At 32.2% G+C, this 21,443-nt stretch overlaps 1 protein-coding gene across 8 annotated transcripts in view; it reads right to left on the bottom strand.

Annotated features, from left to right (window-relative positions):
* LOC6579016 (longitudinals lacking protein, isoforms F/I/K/T) overlaps nt 1-21,443 on the bottom strand; it is a 77,939-nt gene that overhangs the window by 7,389 nt on the left and 49,107 nt on the right. Inside the window, exons 6-7 of one of the 8 annotated variants that reach the window (XM_032730689.2) lie at nt 19,027-19,125; nt 15,869-18,150 (exon numbers count right to left, since the gene is read on the bottom strand). The exons of 2 other annotated variants lie outside the window; for them this stretch is intronic. In XM_032730689.2, coding sequence (XP_032586580.1) covers nt 16,649-18,150; nt 19,027-19,125 — 1,601 coding nt within the window. In that variant the 3' untranslated portion in view covers nt 15,869-16,648. Of the gene's footprint in view, nt 1-73; nt 644-3,274; nt 5,878-6,484; nt 6,736-12,130; nt 13,105-15,868; nt 18,408-19,026; nt 19,126-21,443 lie in introns of those variants that run through there. 5 more of the 8 variants (XM_032730706.2, XM_032730701.2, XM_032730697.2 and 2 more) reach the window with 5 other exon arrangements.

The following is a 21,443-nucleotide window of genomic DNA, read 5'->3' as shown; positions in this document are numbered from 1 at the left end:
ACATATACACAAAGTATTTACAGCTGCTCGAAGTAGAAGAAAGTGAAAAAAAAAAAAAGAAAAGAAATGCATGTCCAAATGCGAGTTTCTTTCTTCATTTTATTTACATACACAATAGAAAAAAACTAAGAATTTGGCATTAACGAGAAACTTGGCTAATATAATTACATCAGTTTATAACTTATCGAGTGAAAATAATTAACTACAACAAAAACATATATGGGCCTAGCCACAAAATACGCTTAACTTAAGTCCAGATCAGATGGATCATATTCCAATTTGATTTCAGTCGTATATAAAAACATTGGATCGATGGCGCTCAATAGGCGAGTCGATCTTCTGCTTGCTGCAGTTGTTCCTGATGCTGTTGTTGTTGTTGTTGTTGTCGCTTTTGACTGTTTGTCTTGCTTTTGATTTTGTCGCTGATTGGGATGCCAGCTTTCCTCTTCCAGTTCCGCCTGATGCAGTTTCTTGTGCCGATTCAGATGGGATCGTCGCTTGAACCACTTGAGACAATAGTCACACTGGAAGCGCTTAAAGTCCTGGCACTCCTCGCTCTGATGCAGCATCAGGCGATTCATTGTGTTGTAGTATCGTCCGCACTGGCAGAGCAGCTGATTCTTAGGGCCATGTCGCATGAAATCTAAGCAGCATACAGATGAATAGAGAAGACAACAAATGACAATTGTAAAATGTGAATGACAAACAGCAGCAATCGTACACACATATATACATAGATTTTACATATTGCATACGCTATATGGCAGGAGATAGATGAGAGTTTGCTGATGAATACACAAATTTGTTTGAATCAACAATTTGAATCGTTTATTATGTCTGTTTTTTGTTTACTAAGATGCCGCAAAAGATTTTGTTAAATGATTTCACTTTACTCGTCATTTTTTTTTGGATTAGCTACTTGAACAAAAATGTTTTGAGTTTTAAAGGACCTTTTTCAATTTTTTGGGGCCAGTTCTCAGCAGCAATCAGAAGCAACAGCCAAACCTACAAAAAAGAAATTCATATTAATAATAAGCATAAAAACAAATATTTTCTAAGTAAATATTTAAAAGAAAATAAAAATGGTTTAAATTATTAGTAAATTGTACAATGCGCATAAATTGAAAACATTTATTAATTTAATTATTATCATGTACAATTTTAGATATACTTTAATTTCATGTTGTTAGTTTTGCTCTATCATAAATACTTATAGATAGTAAATTTTTTAACAAAGTATTTTACGTATGTGTTTGTGGGTCTGTCTACATATACTCAAAGCTTGTTGAGCAAAAATTGAACTAAAATTAATTTGGGTTTAAATTTGTTTGCTTCTTTTGGCTAATGAAATTCGCTTAAAACTTATGTATCTAATTTTAATATTTAATAAATTTAAGTTTGAGATCATATCTATGGCTATGTTACAAAATACTACTACACACAATTTGCAATAGTCAGATTAAAAACTTGTTTTTATATATATAATATATAATAAGTACCTAAGAGTAAGACAACAACAAATTTTATATATATATATATATAGTATAAATGTAGTTTTGGACTTTTTTAAAATAGGACAGGCCCTTGGAGGGCATAGAAACTTGATTTGAATTTAATTGATAGTAGAATGAGTAGTTGAAATATTATAAAACTAGTTTAAGCCAGGCAACAAAAATAATAATAATAGATATACTGTTATAAAAATTTAAAATAACTTATTGTATATACTATGAATTTATTTCTCTTCCACTTTATAAATATGAGTAAATAATAATAAAAATAAAAAAAAATTAAAACAATATATATTATAAATATATAAAAATAATATAATAAACCTTTTAAAAAAAAAAAACCAAAATATATTTCTCATAATTCCTAATAGATTCCTCCATATTTTGATAGCTTCTACTACCCCAAATAATTTTTGTGAAAGATGTACTTGCGAAAATTTCTAGGCCTGTCCATCTCCACCCTTAACCCATCATCTGAATATGGCTTTAATTGCTCAGTAGCAGCGTATCGCCCGATTCGGAGTGTTTTTGATTCATGTGTTTGCGCAAATCGGATTTGTATTTGCATTTGTGCGGACAATGGGGACACTTGAGTGTGGGCTCTACGCCGCACTCGTAGTTCTTGTGGCGCTTCAGGGAGCCCTTGATCTTGTAGGTTTTGCCACAGACATTGCACGCGTATTTGGCATCATCGATGGCCAGCTCGTTGCTGACCTGGTGCAGTGCCATGGTGGCATGCACCTCGCTCAGACCATTCACATAGAGTTTGTCGGCCTGCTGCCCAGCATCGGCCACGCAGGGCAGCTTGTCCACATAGTCATCGTCGTCGTCGTCGCCGTGCAACAGCACCTCATGCTGATCATTCTTGATGACCGCCAGCTCGAGCTCCCGTTCCGCCTCGTCCGCGTCGGTCAGCAGCAGCTCAGACTCGTGGCTGGTGACCACCTCGTTGGTCGTGCTGCTCGTCATGGAGATGCTGGTGGCGCCATATTGCATCACATCACGTAGCAGCAGCTTATCCTCTAGCCGCGATGTATCTATTTTAATGTACTCTTGACGCGTTTGCGTTTGCTGTTGCTGTTGCTGCTGTTGTTGGTGTTGCTGTTGTTGCTGTTGCTGCTGTCGTACATCGATGCATTGCTGCAGTGAAATTTGTGGCCGCTGCTGGTGATGCTGATGCTTCACAATTTGTATGGTGGTTGCCTGTGGCTTGTGCAGGCTGGTGGTATTCGTGTTTGTGGTGGCATTTTTGGTCAAACTCGGTATCGTATACTGTATATTGCCCACGGGATTGCCCAGATCATCGTGCGGCAGTTCGACAACAACAGTTGCCCCCGACAGCAAATTGCTGGTATTGGCCGAACTCAGAGCTGGCGCCGTGCTCAGTGTTTGACTGTGGCTCGTTGTGCTGGCTATGGAATAGGGCACAGTTTCCAAGATGGTCCAGTAACCATCTGTAAAGAGAAGAGGGAGAGAGAGAGTTGCCAGCGGCACATTAGACAGGCAATTGTTGAATGTTTATGAGAAGGATATTGTTTATATATTTTGATATAATTACTTGCAGCATTAACATCCAATTGTGATGTGTGTGTTTGTGTGGGTGTCGAATAGAACGTGTAAATGGGGGCCAGAGAATATTAAATGAAACAAAACTTTACATTTAATACATATATGCTAAAAAAAAATAAATAAATCAAAAATTGAAGTAAAAGAAAATTCAGAATTTATAGCTACTAAATTGCAGATATTAATGGATGTTATAATTATTATAATAAGTATGCTTTTATTCTTAATCGCTTTCATTTACATACATATATAGATATTTATTTAATAGTTATATAATATTAGGTATATAAAAAAATTTACACAAATTTCACTTAGTTTTCTTTATCAACTACAATGGTGCAGTTTATTTATTCATATTTGTTGATAACACCAAAAAATACACACTGTATTTAAATATGCGTATCGTATATATATAGGTGTGTATATATATATGTATAACTGAGGAATATGTGTAGTGGCAAATAATGGCGCTTTAAGTCTTTGTTTGCTTTACAATATTTAATTTGTAATTTATTAATTTTTTTTTTTTTTTGGAACTGATGCTGGCAAGATTTTATTTGAGAAACAGCGAGAGAGAGAGAGGGTTTTGGAAGTTTCTAAACACCAAAAAAACACCCACCACAGACATATTAACAAATTAAGTGTTTTCTTTTGGGTATAAATAAATTTGGTCTTGGACCGATCTGCTTAGACTACGGGATAGGCACACGTTTAACAAAACTATAAAATTAATAAAGAAATAAAAATAATTTTTAAAAAAGAAAATAAAATATTAACGGAATGCTCACAAATAATTGAGTTCTAGTTTACACGTGACAGTTAAATAAACAAAACTTTGGAAACTTTAATAAAGATATTACTGTGATTACATTTGTTATTATATATATTTTAATTGATTAGATGCTACTATTTTTTGTTAAACCTTCTGTTATATTTTCGGTTATACTAGTGCAGGCTGTTTGTTATAATTTCTGCTATATTTTGAATAGTAATTTCTTTTATATTCTCAATATCATTCTACTATATTTTCTGTAATATTTATATTATGTATTATGTATGTATTATACTTCTAATATATTTTTTTCTATACTTCCTTTTATATTCTCTATATGACTGAACACCTATAATGATTGTAAAGAATTTTTTTCGCATTATGTTTTCTGGTATTTTCAATTACGGCTCTTGTCTCTCTCTTTTGTTTTGAGTTTATATAGACCCATCAGGAAAATATTTTCAACTGAGCAAATAAAAATAATAAAAGTAACTATGATACATGATAAGTACATTGTTATACATAGACATCATCTGCCATTATATGGCTTGAAAATTGAGTTATATAGGCTACGCCCTTATAGACAACTTTAATGCATCTCTATTTTAATAAGATTTGACTTATCATAAAAAATTACATTTCAGAAAAGTTATCTGAATAAATTTTGAGATGTGCAGTTTAAACCCTTTTTTTTTGATTTACATAGATTATACAAAACATTTTAAAATATTTGATTAAAAATAGTTAAAAAAAAACCTCAAAATTCTGTTCTCTGCAAGTAATAATGCTAAAAAAATGAGTTTAAAAACTTAAGAAAAAAATCATTTGTCACGTGTAAACTCAGTTTTGCAGTAGAAATTCTTGTAAAGTCCAATATTCAAATATTGCTTTAAGTAATTTGTGCGTTGTGCGCAGGAATGTGACATGCTTGAGTTTGCCACAACAACTGGCTATGATAATAGACTATATATATATATATATTTCTATAACTGTGTATATAAGTATGTTTAATATATGGATATAAGTGGGTGTGCTACACTCTAAAAAAAAGCTATGAATTTGCTGCTGCTGCTGCTGCAGACACACACATCTGGAGGTAGTTGTAGCTAAGACTGCAACAGGCCGAGCACCCGTACAGTAAAAACTAATGTGTATTCATTTGGTAAACATTTCAAATTACGCCTCACGCTTCAAACACACACAAACAGCCACGCACACACACTGAGAGAGTGAGGGGGCAGCGATAGAGAGAGGGATAGAGAGAGACACGCAGAAAGAGAGTGAGAGCGTGTGAGAGGCAGAGGCTTTAGCCATCCTCATCATAGTCATCATCGTCCTCGTCGCTCTCCTGCAGCATGGGCACAGCCGTTATGGTCAGATCACGTCCCGCAAAATCGAAATTGATTTCGCATAGGGCGGCAGCAACATCGCTGTCCATGCCACCGCCATCGGCGTCCTCGACCTCATTGTCATTATCATTGTCGCCATCATTATCGTTATCATTATCATCATTGCTCTGATCGTCCTCGTTCCGTATGAGATAGAGACTCTCCTCGTCGTGGCGCAGTCGCTCGTAGAGCATGCAATGCTTACGCTTCGCATGCCGCAGCACATGATCCTTGCGCCGCGAACGATATTCGCAGGACACGCACTTGTATTTCTTCTGCTTCAGGCAGTATTTGCGCACATGCTCCTGCAGTTTCTGATGCGACTTATAGTAGCGATTGCAGTGCTTGCATTGCATAAACGAATCACGCGACTGACTGCTCGCGTGTCCTGGGCGCAGGACATTGCTGCTGCCTGCCGATGCATTGGACGCGGATGCTGTGACATGTAAGTGACTGTTGCTGCTGTTGTTGTTGTTGTTATTGCTGCTGCTGTTGTTGTTGTTGTTATTAATGTTGTTGTTGCTGTTAGTGTTGCTGATGTAGCCATAGAAGTCGCCAATCGCCGTGTCTAGGCCGCTGCTGGCATTCGCATGCGTCGATGTGTCCACGCCCAGCAGACTGCCCAATATGGGATAGATGTCTGCGTTTTGGTGGCGTTATCAAATAGGTGTGCGATGAAAAATAAAAAAAAAAGAACGAAACATAACAATAAACAAATTAATTAATTTAAAGGCAACGCAAGCAAAACATGAAAAATAAAAACAACATAAACTAATCAAAAGAAAAGCTAAACTTAAACAAATTATAAATATATAAAAAATTATATATTTAATATAAATCTATAGATAAGAAGAGAGTGAAGAGGTACTTAGTGTTATGTCAACTACCGCTAGATACAAGTATTGCGTTGTTGTTGTTGTTGTTGATGATGTAGTTTGTGGTTTCTTATGACTGAGATCCCATAGCGTGGATATGAGCGCACTTGACGATGATGGTGATCATGATAATGATGATGATGTTGATGAAGAGGCGGATGATTGGCATAATGCAGTTGATGCGTTTGCTGATTACGATAAGCACACTTAGACCCCCTCTTAGCTAAAAAGCGCCAACAAAAAAGATTGTATTAATTATGTACAGTAAGAACAATAAACAAGTGAAACAACTAGTAAACAGAAACAATAACAAAAACAATTTTCTTACAATAGTTACTCAAATGGGGCGTGTGTTTGTTGTACTTGTTGTATTTGTTGTTGTTGTTGTGTCGTTTGGTGCATTCAAAGACTATAACAATACAGCAATATAATTACATAGGTTTATCAAAAATATATTTAGTAAGATTTCTTTCATTATTATAAATTGTTTTCTTTGGTTTTCTTCATCTTTTCATCTCAAAATACAATACATGATTCTAAGCATCAAATACTGCTGAAGCGGTTTCTCACATTATAGCCATATTGGAGTCTGGGTATTACGGTTCCATCCAGTGCGAGTGCATCTAAAAAAGAGAAAGATTGAAGTTAGTTTTGATTTTAAAATAAAAGCAAAATATACATCGAAAACACATCAGCTGAAAAAAAAGAGTTTTTTTTTTTTTCCCTTTTTATTGTAAGTAAAGTCATTTTGGTTGTTTCTTCTTTTTTTTGGTTTTTAATATAATATATATATTTTTAAATTTAGTTGTTTTTCCTGTTTTTACTTATAACAATTAGATCGTTTACTCGTTTTACATTTTCACATTGATTTTTCATTTATTTTTATATACCTTTTCTTTTTCTATTATACATAATAATAAAATTGTTTCACAAAATGTTTTAAGGCGTTTTTCGGCTCTATACACACATATATATAAATGTATATATATAATTATTTATTTGTTGCTAATCGTTCAATTTGTTTTTGTTTTTGTTTTCTTTTTTGCATTTATAATTTGTTTATAATTTAAGCACACTTTTTTCAAAAATATTCTAACAACTGGCATTTCGAATGCTAATTTGTGTTAGATAATAATTTTTAATTTTTTTAATTTTTTTAAATATCTGCTTTAAAAATTGATTTTTTCAACTACTCGCAAATGTGTGAAAGCCGAATTTTATTTTTAAATTTAACAATTTTTGTTGGGGTTTGTTGTAAATTTTGTTATTTGCATAAACTAATCCTAGATATTATTCCTCTTTTTTTTATAATAGAAAAACGGTTTTTCTGTTTGCAAAATGTTTAGAATTTCCTATTATTTTATATATTATATTTTTTAGTTTAGTTTTTAGGCAAATGACTCTTGAGTTTTGTATTTTTTTTTTTTAGCGTGCGTGAACAGCAATTAACAATTATTTAATTTATAATTTACAATTACAAAAACACATACGTCTGCATGTGTGTGTTGTATGTGTGTAACTTAAGGCTATTTTCTTGTTATTGTTGCATGTACAATATAAAAACCCCATTTGACGTGTTGCTTTCATATATATATTTTTTTTTTCTGTAAATATGCTACTACATGATTTGTATTAGTTTAAAGAGAAAAATATAAACAAGGAAGAAGTAAATTATTGGATAGCTAAATACAAACAACTTAAAAGTTTGTGTGTGTATGTGTGTAGTGTAGTGTAATTGTGTGTTCTGTATTCTGTGTTTCTTTTTTTTTTTTTTTTTTTTTTCTTTCTTTTTTTTTTTTTTTGTAAAGAAAAGCCCGTTCAATGTTATCCAACCCCTGTTGCCCTGCTTGCCTATGCCGTTCAAATTCAATTCACATAACTATCTCTTGCTATTTTCGTTTTTCCCTTAACAATCACAATTGATCACATCGATTTTGCTTGTTTTGTTTTTTTTATGTATGCATATGTAACTCTAGGTACACAATTATATATTATATATATATATTATGTTGTTGCTTTTAATATTTATATATAATTTTACATTCACAGCTCCTTGTTTACAACGTTTTGTGTGTGTGTGTGTGTTAAGTGTATACGTGTGTTTCTGTATGTGTTTAGTATTAGTATTGGTAAACTCTTTGTTACATATGTATGTGTTTTAGTTTATTTAGTTTAGTTATATAGATACATTCAATTCGTTTAAGGCTTACCAAAAAAATGTATATAAATTGAAAATAAAAAAAGACGCATATGTTAGCATATAGTATATTAGAATTGTTTTATGTTTTAATACAATTTCTCCAAAAATAATCTGTTGCTATTGTTCGGGATGGTATTTGAATTGGATTGAATTGGACTTTTTTTTATCCATTTCATATCATTTCATTTATATATGGTAAAAAATATCCAAAGCACTGTGCATAAAAATATTATTTTTTTTGTTTCAGATTTTGTTTCTTTTAAGAAATTGTTAATATATACTAGATGATCTATGTGTGTGTGTATAGTTGCATAAGCGCTACTTAAATTTAATTACAAACATACATAGCTTTTCCTCTATGTGTGTGTGTGTGTGTGTTAGTAAATTGGTTGTTAATCAAAATTATATTGAATTTATCACATGCTCTTCATTATTTCCATTATTTTCTTCTTCTGTAACACTTTTTTTTTTAACTATATGACTCAAAGTCCAATGCCTAGGCTTGTCTAGTATTAGCTACATTTACACATACATATATATTTATATGAGATATATATATATAAATATACATATATATATATATTTTACGCTGGCCCACTTGATTAACTTTGAGTCCATCACATGCGCTGTTGATAAATTAAAATGTTGCTTAACTTTTCCCTTTTTTTTCAATTTTTTTTCTTTTTTGCTTAGAAAAGTAGTAAAAAAAATGATTTAGATGTATAAATAAGAACCACAACCTTAATAGACAAAGTTAAATAATTGCATTAGATTATAATTGTTTCGAAAAAAGGACACACAATTGCATATCATAAGATGTGAAATTCTACCTCTCTTTCGCTCTTCTATTTTTTTTTTTTTTTTTTTTTTTTTTTTAAATTAAGTAGTATAATAAAAATTAAAAAAAGAAGCAAAGCAAACTCACGTAATTGACTAGCGCAAAAGCAATGCTAAGTTCTTGTTAGCAATATATACATATATATTTTGTATACATATATATATATTTTTTTTTTTTTGTTTTTTTTTTTTTTTTGTGCCAATTAGAAAGTTGCCCGATTGTTAACACAAAAAAACATATACATATAAAATAATAACAATTTAAATATAAATTTTGTTTCGTTTCCTTTTTCTTTTTTTTTTTCCTCACGTAATTCGAATACTGACCGACAAGAATTTTGCATTTCTTTTTTTTTTTCCTTTGCACAATTTATTTTAAATTTTATAATATTCGCATGTTTTATGTGATGTTAATTTTAATATTTTTTATTATTATTTTTTGCTAGAATTTGTGCCAATTTGTTTTTTGTCTGTTGTACAAATTAAATTGTTATCACATATTTTGTGGCACAAACTGCTAACGAAAATTACATTGCGCCCCTCCATGTGTGTATGTATGTGTGCTTGTGTAGGTGTAGCTGAATATATATATTTTTTTATATATTTTTCACAATATTATTGTTTTTAAAGTACCTAAGCAACGAGTTTTTGTTAAGCTCATGATTTAAACCTTTTCTTTATGATTTTTTATTTTTAACAATTTAATAATGTTTTCTTTTTTTTTAACTATGTTAAATTTTCTTTTTTTATAATTATATTAACTTTTGTTTTTAACAAGTTTACGCGGCAACATTATGTGATTTACTTGATTTAAAATAAATTTGGAAAAATATTTAAAAATAAATAAAGTAACGTTTCTTGTGTGTGTCTGTGTGTAGGTTCGTGTCTCTCTCTGTGTGTGTGTGTATTAACAACAAGAAAAATTAATAATATTATATTAATTACAATGAGGACTATATTCATTATATCACATACCAATTATTTCTCATTTACTTGACTCTTCTTGACTTCGTTTCCAAGCTTTTCCTCCTCCTCATCCGCCTGCTTCTGCTTCAACTTTGACCTATTCTCGTCTCTTGACTGTGACTCGATGCGAGTTTTGTCCCTAACATTAACATTAACTTTAACTTTATAATGCCAATTGATTTGCTCACACTTGTACATGTTGCTTGCCATATTTATACAGATATATATTTATAATATTGTTTTAATTGTTTGCACGCGCCATTGAAACCACAGGCCGAATTTTTTTTTTTAAATTAATAATTTTGCTTAGCATTTTTTGTTTGTTACTTTTTGGTTCAAACTTAAAAAATTGCCGCCTATCACATTTTGTGTTCGATAAATAAATAATTATTTTTAAAAATAAACGAATTTTTTTTTTTTTTCATGGAATGAGCACAAGATAAACTAATAAATTTGTTTTTGTATTTTTGAAAAGTTTTTTTTTAGAGATCGTTGCGTTGCACTAACAGTAATTGTTTTTTTTTTTTTTTTTTTTTTTTTTTGTGGCTTTGATGGCGCGCAGCTAACAAACAAATGTAATGTGAATAAATTGGAAAATTAAACAAAAACTAAAATTTGTGTATATAAAAAAAATCAATATAACATTTACAACTTGGTTGTGCGCTGTGATTTTTAATTTTTTTTTTTTCGTTTTGCTTTTTCATTGGTTTTGATTTTGGGATTTTCGTGTTTTGTTTATTGCACAAGATTTTTTAGTATTTTTTTTTTTTTTTAGTGTGATTTTTGTTTGCTGTCTGTGATTTGTTGTTGTTGTTTTTAGCTTATTGCACATGTCCATTTAGATTTAGTTACGCTTTATCGTTGCCTTAAAGCTTATACTAACTTAGTATCTTAATTATTATTTCTTTCTTTTGTTTTGACTGACTAAGCGATTGACTGTTGCTATTTCAATACATACATACAAATATATGCTGTTATCATGTAATTGTTATTGTTTTTACATTATTTACATAGATATATTTTTGATATATGCAAATATTGTTTTTCCATTTTAAGTTTATTAAGTTTAACTATTGCCCCAAAAAAAAAAAAAAAAAAAAAATAGTAGAAATATATTTTAAAGAGAATATTAATTAAAGCAAGCGCGTGAGAGTGAGAGCGCGTGATCTGAACAGTTCAACGAGTTGAACTATATAAACTGTATCCAGTTGGATCGATTCACACTCAACTTTCATATTTTTTGTTGTTTTTGTTATTTTGCTTTTTTTTGTTTTTATAATAAATAAATTACGATAAAATTAATGTGAATGTTTTGCGTTTTTTGCAGCGTTTCTCTTTCGCTCTGACTTGCCTTACACTCCTCGATTACCCCTTCAACTTCCTTCGTTTTTTTCTACACAAATGCATTAATTTTTCCTTGTTTCTGTTTTACACCACAATAAAGAAAAATTCATTGAGATCATTGAGTTTTCTAAGGATGTTACACACATTTTAACAATAGCAACAACAATAACAAAATATTCCCACTCTCACGCGCCGCCCACTCTTCATATATACATATATACACGAATGTATATGTATCGAATATTATATGGAAAATTGAAAACCGAAAGAAAAACTATTAAGAACAAAGAAAAAGATTTGATATACATTTATATGAAACTAAGGATTAGAATTTGTTAATATTTCATTCACATTGACGGCTTTTATGCATGCTCTGAATGTAGTTGCATAAATCTATATATATCTTTTATATATATATATGTATATATATATATATATATAAAAAACGACTATGTTTTCAAGATCATTTGAAAAAAAAAAAACAACGCGCACTGTTCTGTCTCGTTTTGTTTTCTCTTTGTTGTTGTTGTTTTTGGACTGAACTGAACTGAACTGCAGTGAAACATGGCTAACTAACTAGTGGCAACAGCAGCTGTAGCAGTAGCAGTAGCAGTAGCAGCAGCAGCGGCAGCAGTGGCAGCAACAGCAACCAGTTGCTGGCGTCATTGCAATCGCTGTCGATTGTATCATCGATGTTGGTGCGTGCGCATATGCAGCACGAGGTTGTGTTTGTGCTTGGACTTCTTGTGACAGATGGGGCACTCGAATTGTGGCTCCACGCCGCACTCGAAGCGCACATGTCGATTGAGGCTGTGCGGACGGGCGTAGGTGTTGCCGCACCGATCGCAGGCATAGGCGCCGCCGCCAGCGCTGCCACCGCCACCGCCACCGCCACTGCCGCTGCCACTGACACCGCTCCAGCTACCGCCACCCGGTGGCCCGCCAACGCCGCCTAGTGCTGCGCCAGCATTGGATGTGACGAGTCCGGCAGCTGCAGCTGCAGCAGCCGCTGCTGCCGCCGCAGCCGATGTCGAGGCACCGCCGCTCGTCGAGGCACTTGTATTGTTGGCTGCCACAGCAGCAACGGCAGCCGCCATCACCGCCTTGGAGTCCACCAAACTGCTGCTGCTGTTGCTGGGCAGCACGGTGGGCGCAATGCCGACGCTGCTGCTGCTGCTGTAGCGGCGCAGCGGCTCGTCGGGACTGGACTGATGGATTAGCTGGACCAGCGGATGTGTGTGCTGTTGCTGTTGTTGCTGCTGCTGCTGTTGATGATGATGATGATGATGGTGATGGCCGAGCGGAAGGCCGCTATGCGCCTGCGCAGCGGCTACTAGCACCTTGGCAATGCCCATGCGCAGATCAAAGGGCTTATCGCCGCTATCGTCGCGATTGTCCTCATCATCCTCGTAGTTATTATTGCTGTCATCGTTATCCCTATTATTCCCATGCCGTCCATGACGAGTGGGCGTGCCCGGTCCACTGTCAATGCGCAGCTCGTGCTCGTTGTCATCCATGACACCATGCTCGGATTTGATAATTGGCCTGGGCGATCCCATGGGACTGGTACAGGGACTGCTCTTCATATTCAGATAATATGGATGTGGGCTGCTCACCCTGGCTCCCTGGCCGCAATGCGCAAATTCTGCAGACGAGGAAGACAAGAAGAGTCAAAATATAGATGCAATGTTAATCAAGTGTTTCACTTCAAACAAAACGCTGGGCATAGTATTTACTGTTTACTTTTTCATTTTTTTTTTTTATCAGAGATAAACAAATTAAAAGTCCTAAGATCTAATTGGAAACGTAATTGAACCAAAAGAATATAGTTGATAGTTGTATATATATATATTTATAAAAAAAATATTAAAATTGAATTTATTACCGTGAGAAGTCGTTAAAAATGTTGCGTTTCATTTTGCTTTTTGAGTGATTTTTTTTTTTTTTTTTTTTTTTTTGGTGTGGTGCATGGTAATAGGTGTATGTGTATGTGTGTAGAGTGTATGGTGTGTGTGGTGTGTGTTTGTGTGCGTGAGTGTAGGCGCTGCTTGTATCTAAAGTAAAATGTTGAGATGTATACGATATAAATATGTTTATCAATTGTGTAAAACGCTGCTTAAACAATTTTCAGAAAAATAATTATTATAAAAATTAACAAAATTTCAATGAACACAATGATTATAAGTATAAAATGTGTGTGTGTGTGTGTGTAAACAACATTAAATCGAGTGTAAGTTACATTAAATACAAGTTGGGCTAAGCAAAAAAAAAAAATTTCAAATGAATTTAAATAGTAATTTTGTTGTTTGGCTTTTCTGTTAGTCACAAATAAATGTATAATAAATTATTATTATTAAATATTAAAATAGATAAAACACATTTTCGGTTACTAATTGTATAATATGTTTGTGTGCTTAAGAAGGGACGCAACGCTTCGACGCTTAGGAAAGAACTTATAAATCCATACGAGGATCTGCGCCCTATATACATCTATAGAGGCAGCTAAATCCTAGACATTGTTTTCTTTTCATATATATATATATAAAAAATACGCATGCATAAGTTTACGAATTATTCATTTTTTTTTTTTTTTTTTTTAATTACAATAACTACAAATCTAAAATCTAATAGAAAATGAAATATTTATAAAAACATTTTTTAGGTTTTGTTTTTACAAACTAAATTGATCTCATCGTTTTTCATATTTTTTATAATAATGGTATACATAATTAAATGCTATTTTTTATTAAAAAATAGATATATATATATGTGTATAGATAGACACTAGAATGAGCGCAAAGAGTTTAACTTAAAAGTAACCTGCAGCAATACAAACAGAAAAGAACAAAACAAAAAAAAAATTGGAAAAATTGGAAAAACAAGTCTACAAATTTTCTAGTAAAAAGAGGTTTTCATACAAGTTGAGAGTTATATAGATAGATGTATAATTTAACATATGTTCATGTACTAGTTATTAAACAGCATCATCAATATAGGGCGTTCCATTGGGGGCGCCGTGTCTTAATAAAACATGTACATACACATACGTAACTAATAGTTGATTTAATAGGTATATATAGTATATGTATATAGAGGATATCTAAGCAGCAGTTACACTGTTGTCTAGTTATGTAGAGTTGTAGTATAGTAGGTTAAGAGAGCATGCAAACAACAATTAGAGATAGGGCTACACCATAAACTGCATTCGTGTATGGATTTGTTGTGCCAGCACAGAGATCTATAAACTCTCGCTCTCTTTTTCTCTTTCTCTCTCTCTCTCTCTCTCATCGATCACAATCAATATCCATTCGGACAACATCCACCTGAAATAGAGAGCTGATTAGTATTGATTCTTAGCTAATATATTTTTATATATATGTATAAATATATATATCTGGACGATTTTCTTGGGAATTGGCTGGATAAGTTTTTTCGGGTAGATATTTGGGAAGCATGAGTTGTATATGAGCATATACAGTATGTAGATATATCGATTGGATTCATGGCGGATGAGTTTTTTGATGACTGGGAGAGAAAAAAGATTGTAGAAGGGTGTTTTGTTTTGCGCTTTCTTTTACAATTAAAATAAATACAACTTTGGTTTTTGGTTATTTTTTGTTTTGACATTTGCTTTTAATTGTATTTCGAATTTTGTTTTTATTTAATACATATAGCCGGCAATAATTACGATATATTCATTTCATAAGGAATACATAATAATTGTAGAATTTTTACTTTGCAATTTGCATGTGTGTGTGAGTGTGTAGGATCTTAGATTTATTACTTTATATATTTTCAGATTTTCTGTAGGCATTTTAAATTTGTTTTTTTTTTTTTTACATATGAAACTTTGTGAGTGTGAGTTTTTGTGTATGTGTTACATTTTCTCATGGCCGGGTTTTTTTTTTTTTTTTTTTTTTTTTTTATTTTAAGTCTAACAATTTTGTGTATTTTGTAATTTTTTTTTTTTTGACAATTTTTAGAAAAGCATTTGCTGATATTTTTAATAATTAAAAATTAAAACATTATTTTAGAATTAATCATAATAATTTTTGTCTAATTTTCAAATTATTTTTATATATATTTATTATATTAATACATACTTTTGTATTATTAATTATAGATACTTTTATTTTGTTTGGTTTTTGACTAGAACTTGTTCTCATTATCATATATGCGCATATATATGTATGTATATATTTAAAGCAATTCTAACATAGGTAATGCCCGAAAATTGGAATGTAGTTCGAAAAATGGTTCTAATCAATGGATGAATACATGAGAAAAATTCGATTGCAACTAAAATAAAATTAAAAATTTCTCATTTTTTAGATGTACATATATGTACTATGTGTGAGTGTTTTTGTGTAAATGTGTGTATACGTGTTAATATTTTTTTCATGTTTTACTTTTTTTTGTTTTTTTTTTTTACTCTGTTTTTTTATTTTTTTATTTTTTTTATTTTAATTTTTTGTAGTTAGGGGCGCGTGTTCATGCCATGCATAAGATTTTGTTTGGATTACATTTTTTCTCTTTAAAATTAATAATTAATACAAAAATTATTTTTGGTATAAGTTTTGTTCGTTTTTTGTTTTTATCTATGTTTAAACAATTTTTGCTGTGACTAGTTATATAATTTCTTGCGTCTTGTGTGAGATTTTTCTCGGAAAAAATGTACACATTATTTATTAGCGTTTCGTCTTCCTTTTCACTTTCTTTTTTTTTTTAATTTTCTTTTGAGAATTCGCTAAAACAATACAAAAATTTCGTCTTTTGCATTGCCAACTAAAACTAATTTTTATCCATTTTTTGTTATTTTTTCTGTATGTTTTTTTTTTTTTTTTTTTTGAGGGGCACTTTTGCAACTGGCAGGCACACAGCATACGTGGCATGCAACATGGTACTTAAGATATGTTAAAATACATTTGAATATATTTTAACAAAAAGCTAATGAGAAATGCCTAAGTGTTATCTCTTCTTTTTTGTTGTTGGGAATGACAGCAACAAAGATTGCACACAAAATTGTTATTAAAAATGTAAAAACAAAAACTTAATTCGTACTAAGTGAAGTTTGTCTTGTTGCATGTTGCGTGTGGCATGTGGCATATTGCATGCCACTGCTGTTGCCATTTTCCAGCTGCTAGCTACCCGTAGCTTATTTGTACAACATCTCCATATGCCTCGAGCTTCTATTCGTTCTGAAAGACCAGTGTGTAGGTGCTGCTGTTGCTGTTGCTGCTGTTGTTGTTGGCGTTGGTGTTGCCGCTGGCGTTATTACTGCCGCCATTGCCCGCCAGAGCACTGTTGCTGTTGCTATGGTTGCCCAGATTGACATTGACGGGCGCCAGCTTTCTATCCTTATCCTTCTCCTTCTCCTTCTCCTCCTCGTCCTTCTCGCGATCCCGACACTTGGTATTCAAATGCCTCTTCAGATTGCTGTGCACATTCGTCGCATAGCCGCACATCTTGCTGCAGAAGTAGCGCGGCGGCAAGCCGCACTCGTTCTTCAGATGACACTTGAGGCTGTTCTTCCACTTGTAGGTGCGATTGCAGTTGCGGCACACCCATGGCTTCTCAATGTCCGCATTGTAGATCATATCGGCCGAATGCTCCAGCGACTCCTTACGCATGCGCTTGTTCTGCACCAGAATGCGATACCGATTGTCGTCCGTGTGCGACCAATGCAGATTCATGTTCTGTGCATCCATGTTGAGGCCCAGCTTGCTGGAGAGCAACGTCGAATTGGCGCTGGTTACATTGCTGTTGTTGCTCGTGCTGGCAACGGGCTGCTTCTGCTGTGGTGCTGCGGCCGCAATGGTGGTTATGGTCGCCGGTATGGTGGGCAGCTTGATTTGCAGCGACTGGCTGGTGGGTTGCAGCTGTAGATGCTGCAAGTGTTGCTGCTGCTCCAGCAACAGTTGCTGCTGCTGCTGTGTGCTCAGCACTATTTTATTGCTGTTGCTGCCATTGTTGTTGTTGCTGCTGCTGTTGATGCTCCTCTGTTGCTTCTCGTTCGATTGCTTGGCATGCTTCTGTGAGGCGGCGGCCGTAGTCAACAGATCGTCATCATCATCATCGTTATCCATCAGATAGCTATCCTCGAACTCTTCATTCTCAATCTTGACCGCATCGTAGGTCCAGGACAAGGGACTGGCCAGCTTTAGATCATAGTCAAAGGTATTCTCATCATCGATAGCCTCATTGCACACAGCCTCGTCGCCGTTGAGCGACACATTCTCGGGATTTTCAATCTTCACTATCACCTCGGTCATCGCATCGTCAATGCTATCCAGCTCCACGCCTGCAGCGGCCAGCGCCGCAGCCGAAGCGGCATCCACATTGCAATTGCTTGAGCTGTTCTTCAAGCTGGATGCCGGCGTGATGCACGCAATCGTTGTGCGTCCAATACTTCCAATGCGTGTCACCGTTTGCGTCTTGGGATCCAGAACTGGCAAACAGCTGCTGCTGCTGCTGCCGACGCCGCTGATTTTATCGCCCACAACATTGTTGTTGTTGATAATGTTGCTGCTGTTGTTGTTGCTGCTGCTGCTGTTGGTAATGTTGTTGAGCGTTCTCGTCGTCGCGGACGGCGTTGTGCTGATTGTTGCGGGTGTCGTTGGGGCCTTGGTGCAGGCATTGTTAGTGTTTTTAGCTGCATTTATGTTTGGCTTTTTGCTCGGAGTTAGTTTATCTTTTTTTTCGGTTTTAGTTAGTTAGTTGGTGTTAGCAATGATTTGTGATCATTTAAATTTTTTTTTTTTTATTTGCCGCATGAAAATAGAAATTGTATTAAGGAAATGTTAGAGGTCAGTTATTTTTAGAGAGAAATATTTGCTTGAAGTAACAAAAATAAACAAAAATGTGAAAATATGAAATGATATGAGTATTTGCCGCAGTGTGCACAGGGCCCTTACAAAACAAAATGTAAATTGTATTGCAAAATTAAGACTGTAAAAAGAAAACGAAACATTATTCAACCACAAAAATAAACGAGATTCACAGCAATAATAATAACTGAATATTGATGGCACTACGGCTAGCCGATGCATTAAATAGCCTGACAGAGTTATAAATCGGAAATTCTGCTGGTATTATATATTAATTTTCGCTATGTATCTGTATTTTTTTTTTTAATTGATATTCATTATTATTATTTTTTTTTTATTATTATTTTTATTATTATTTTTTTTTATTATTATTATTATTATTTTATTTTTAATATATATTTTTTTATTTTTTTAAATACTTTGTATTATTTACTTTTTAAATTCAAATGATTTATTACATGAATACTCAAGTTGAGCAAGCTGCTTAAACAGATTCCTACAAATTAGCTCATTTTATTCGATTTCAGCTTCATTTGATGCAGAAAAATTTTATTTTGAATAAAAGCAGACAGACATAGACACAATGGGGCATATTCAGCAATCTTACATTAATTCCAATACTCTGTCAGGCTTTACAGAACTAAATGAGCAAATCAATAAATAATTTATGAATATAAATAAATAAATAATATAATACATAAAAATAAATAAAATACAAAATGGAAAATTTTTCTAAATACCTGTCTCCTCGTTCTTGCCAATCATCGACTGATCTGCCAGCATGAGCCAGTTGCGTACGCGAATACGTGATTCTCCCGAGTCCTGCTGCCCGTTGTCATCTGAAAAATTGTACAAAATAGACACATATTAGTGATTGAATTACCAAAAAGTAGAGCATCAGATGTGACCTAGAAATGAGTGTTTCGATAATTTTGTTATTTCTTATTAAATGTGCCTAAAATGTGTGCCCTATTCATTATTCATTATTATTATTATAGTTAATTTCATTTCATTTGCACTTGCAAAATTAGTTATTTAAAAAATATATATATTTTTTTTTATGATATGAAATAATAAAATAAATAAATATACTTACAAGCAGTACGCTACATAAACTAAGGGCTGCATAAGAAAATCAAATAAAATAAGAGTAGTCATAATAATAATGATAAGAATGATAATAATAATAATGTCTATTCTAAACGCACAATAACAAACAAGTTTCTGTCTTTTTGCGTTTTATTACATGAATTTGTATATTTCTCACATTGATTGTATTTCGTTTAATTTTTTTTTTTATAATAGTAATATATAATTATGTATATATCAATTTACAAAAATGTTTACAAGCGACGCATAGAAAAAAATTAAATATAATGTCATATAATAGATATATTAATTATATATATTTAGATATATATATATATATAGTTTTAACTATATAGAACTGTTACTATACTTTGCTTTTATTTGTAATGAGTATTTGTGTTCTTTTTAAGTGTTTGCTTCATAAACATAAAACTTTTAATTTTAATTAATTTTTTTATAATGTGTATCGACATTTTTTGTGTGCCAGTTTTTAACCAAAAATTGTTCAACAATATTTTTTTTATATATATGTACCATATTTTTTTTTTTTTTTTAGAAAATTTTGAATTTTCTCTTTGCCTTAAGAGACGGTTTATTTTATCGCTTTGTTAATTATTGCTTAAATTTGTATTCTTCATTTTATAAAGAAGCGCTAAACTTAGCCCCAACACCGCTTGAATATAACCAATCGATTTTTAGTTTTAATTTCTTAGCAGAAAATTAGAAAATTATATTATAATTCGAGATTTTTCTTCTTGTTGTATATGTATTTTAATTAGTTGTAATTTAGTTTTTCAAGTGCACAGTTAGACTGGCAACGTGTTGTTTTTATCGCTGTTGCGCTGTGAATGTTTGCAGTTGTTGTTTTAGGATTTTTTAATCTTAATTGTTTATAAAATCATCTATGGAATGTATTTGCAGTTGTTTACAAAAAAAATAGTATATAAAGTTGTTAATTGAAAACTATAAAATAAATTACGCTTTACTAGCAAAAAGAACATAAAAATAATAAAAAATATTATATTTATATATATGTAGATATATATATTAATTTATATATTTCCTTTTATAAATATTAAAAATAAATAAGTGCATGTGACGTATTGTGGCGGTGTTTTTGTTTGCTTGTTTGTTGTATTTGTATTAATTTTAACTTTATTCCTTCATTTAATAATGCTTCAATTGTCAACGTAGCTCAGCTACATTCGCCTGTTACTCTCTCTCTCTCTCTCTCTTACTTGGTTTCCTGCCTAAATGTGAAACACAAAACTAAGTACCTGAGTTTAACTGTGTATCATATTTGTCTTGCAAAAAAAATAAAATAAAATATTTACTCGTACCATTAATCATACTAATAATTGTAATAATCATAAACATAATAATAATAATAGAAATAATAATATTCTTGACACTTTCGTTAGCTGACTTGGCTTACAACTAACTGATATGGCTTTTAAGTGTTTTTTTTTTTTTTTTTTTTTTGTGTTATTAATTTTTGTGAAATTAAATTTTTAAATTTATTTTTCAATTTCAAAAGGCACTTTTTAAACTTCTTTTCATTTTGCTTGACTAAACCATTAAAAAAAATTATAATAAAAAATGAAAACCCTAAATCAATTTTGAGCATAGTTTTTAAAGCCTTTAGACTAATATATTTTTGTTTTCTCTGAGGTATCTCTTGTTGTTGTTTATGTTTTATGAATTGTAATGGTAACTGTAACTGCTGTTTTATTATTATACTTTGAACCCATTGCAAATGGGAAGTCCTGGTATAACGGTTTAGGTATCTTCTTTATAGTTTGTTTTGGCACTGAAATCTTTTTCTTTACTTAGTTTTGTGAACATCTACTGCTCTATAGCTCTACAAAGTATTTGTATTTATTTTTGTATTTATTTTTTTATTTTAATGTTTATCGTTTCGTTTAACTAATAACTTAATATGCTCTGAGTTCGAAAAGCTTTATTCAGTATAAAAAGACTATCCACTGAGTTGACTGCTCGCACCGCGTTTGCCTTAAACCCTATATATATATATTTATATATATAATGTCTCAATTATACCTAAATC

Source organism: Drosophila mojavensis, unplaced genomic scaffold (assembly GCF_018153725.1).
Source record: "Drosophila mojavensis isolate 15081-1352.22 unplaced genomic scaffold, ASM1815372v1 contig_80, whole genome shotgun sequence".
NCBI classification, from domain to species: Eukaryota; Metazoa; Arthropoda; class Insecta; order Diptera; family Drosophilidae; genus Drosophila; species Drosophila mojavensis.
This window is presented reverse-complemented; position numbering and strand designations above follow the sequence as displayed.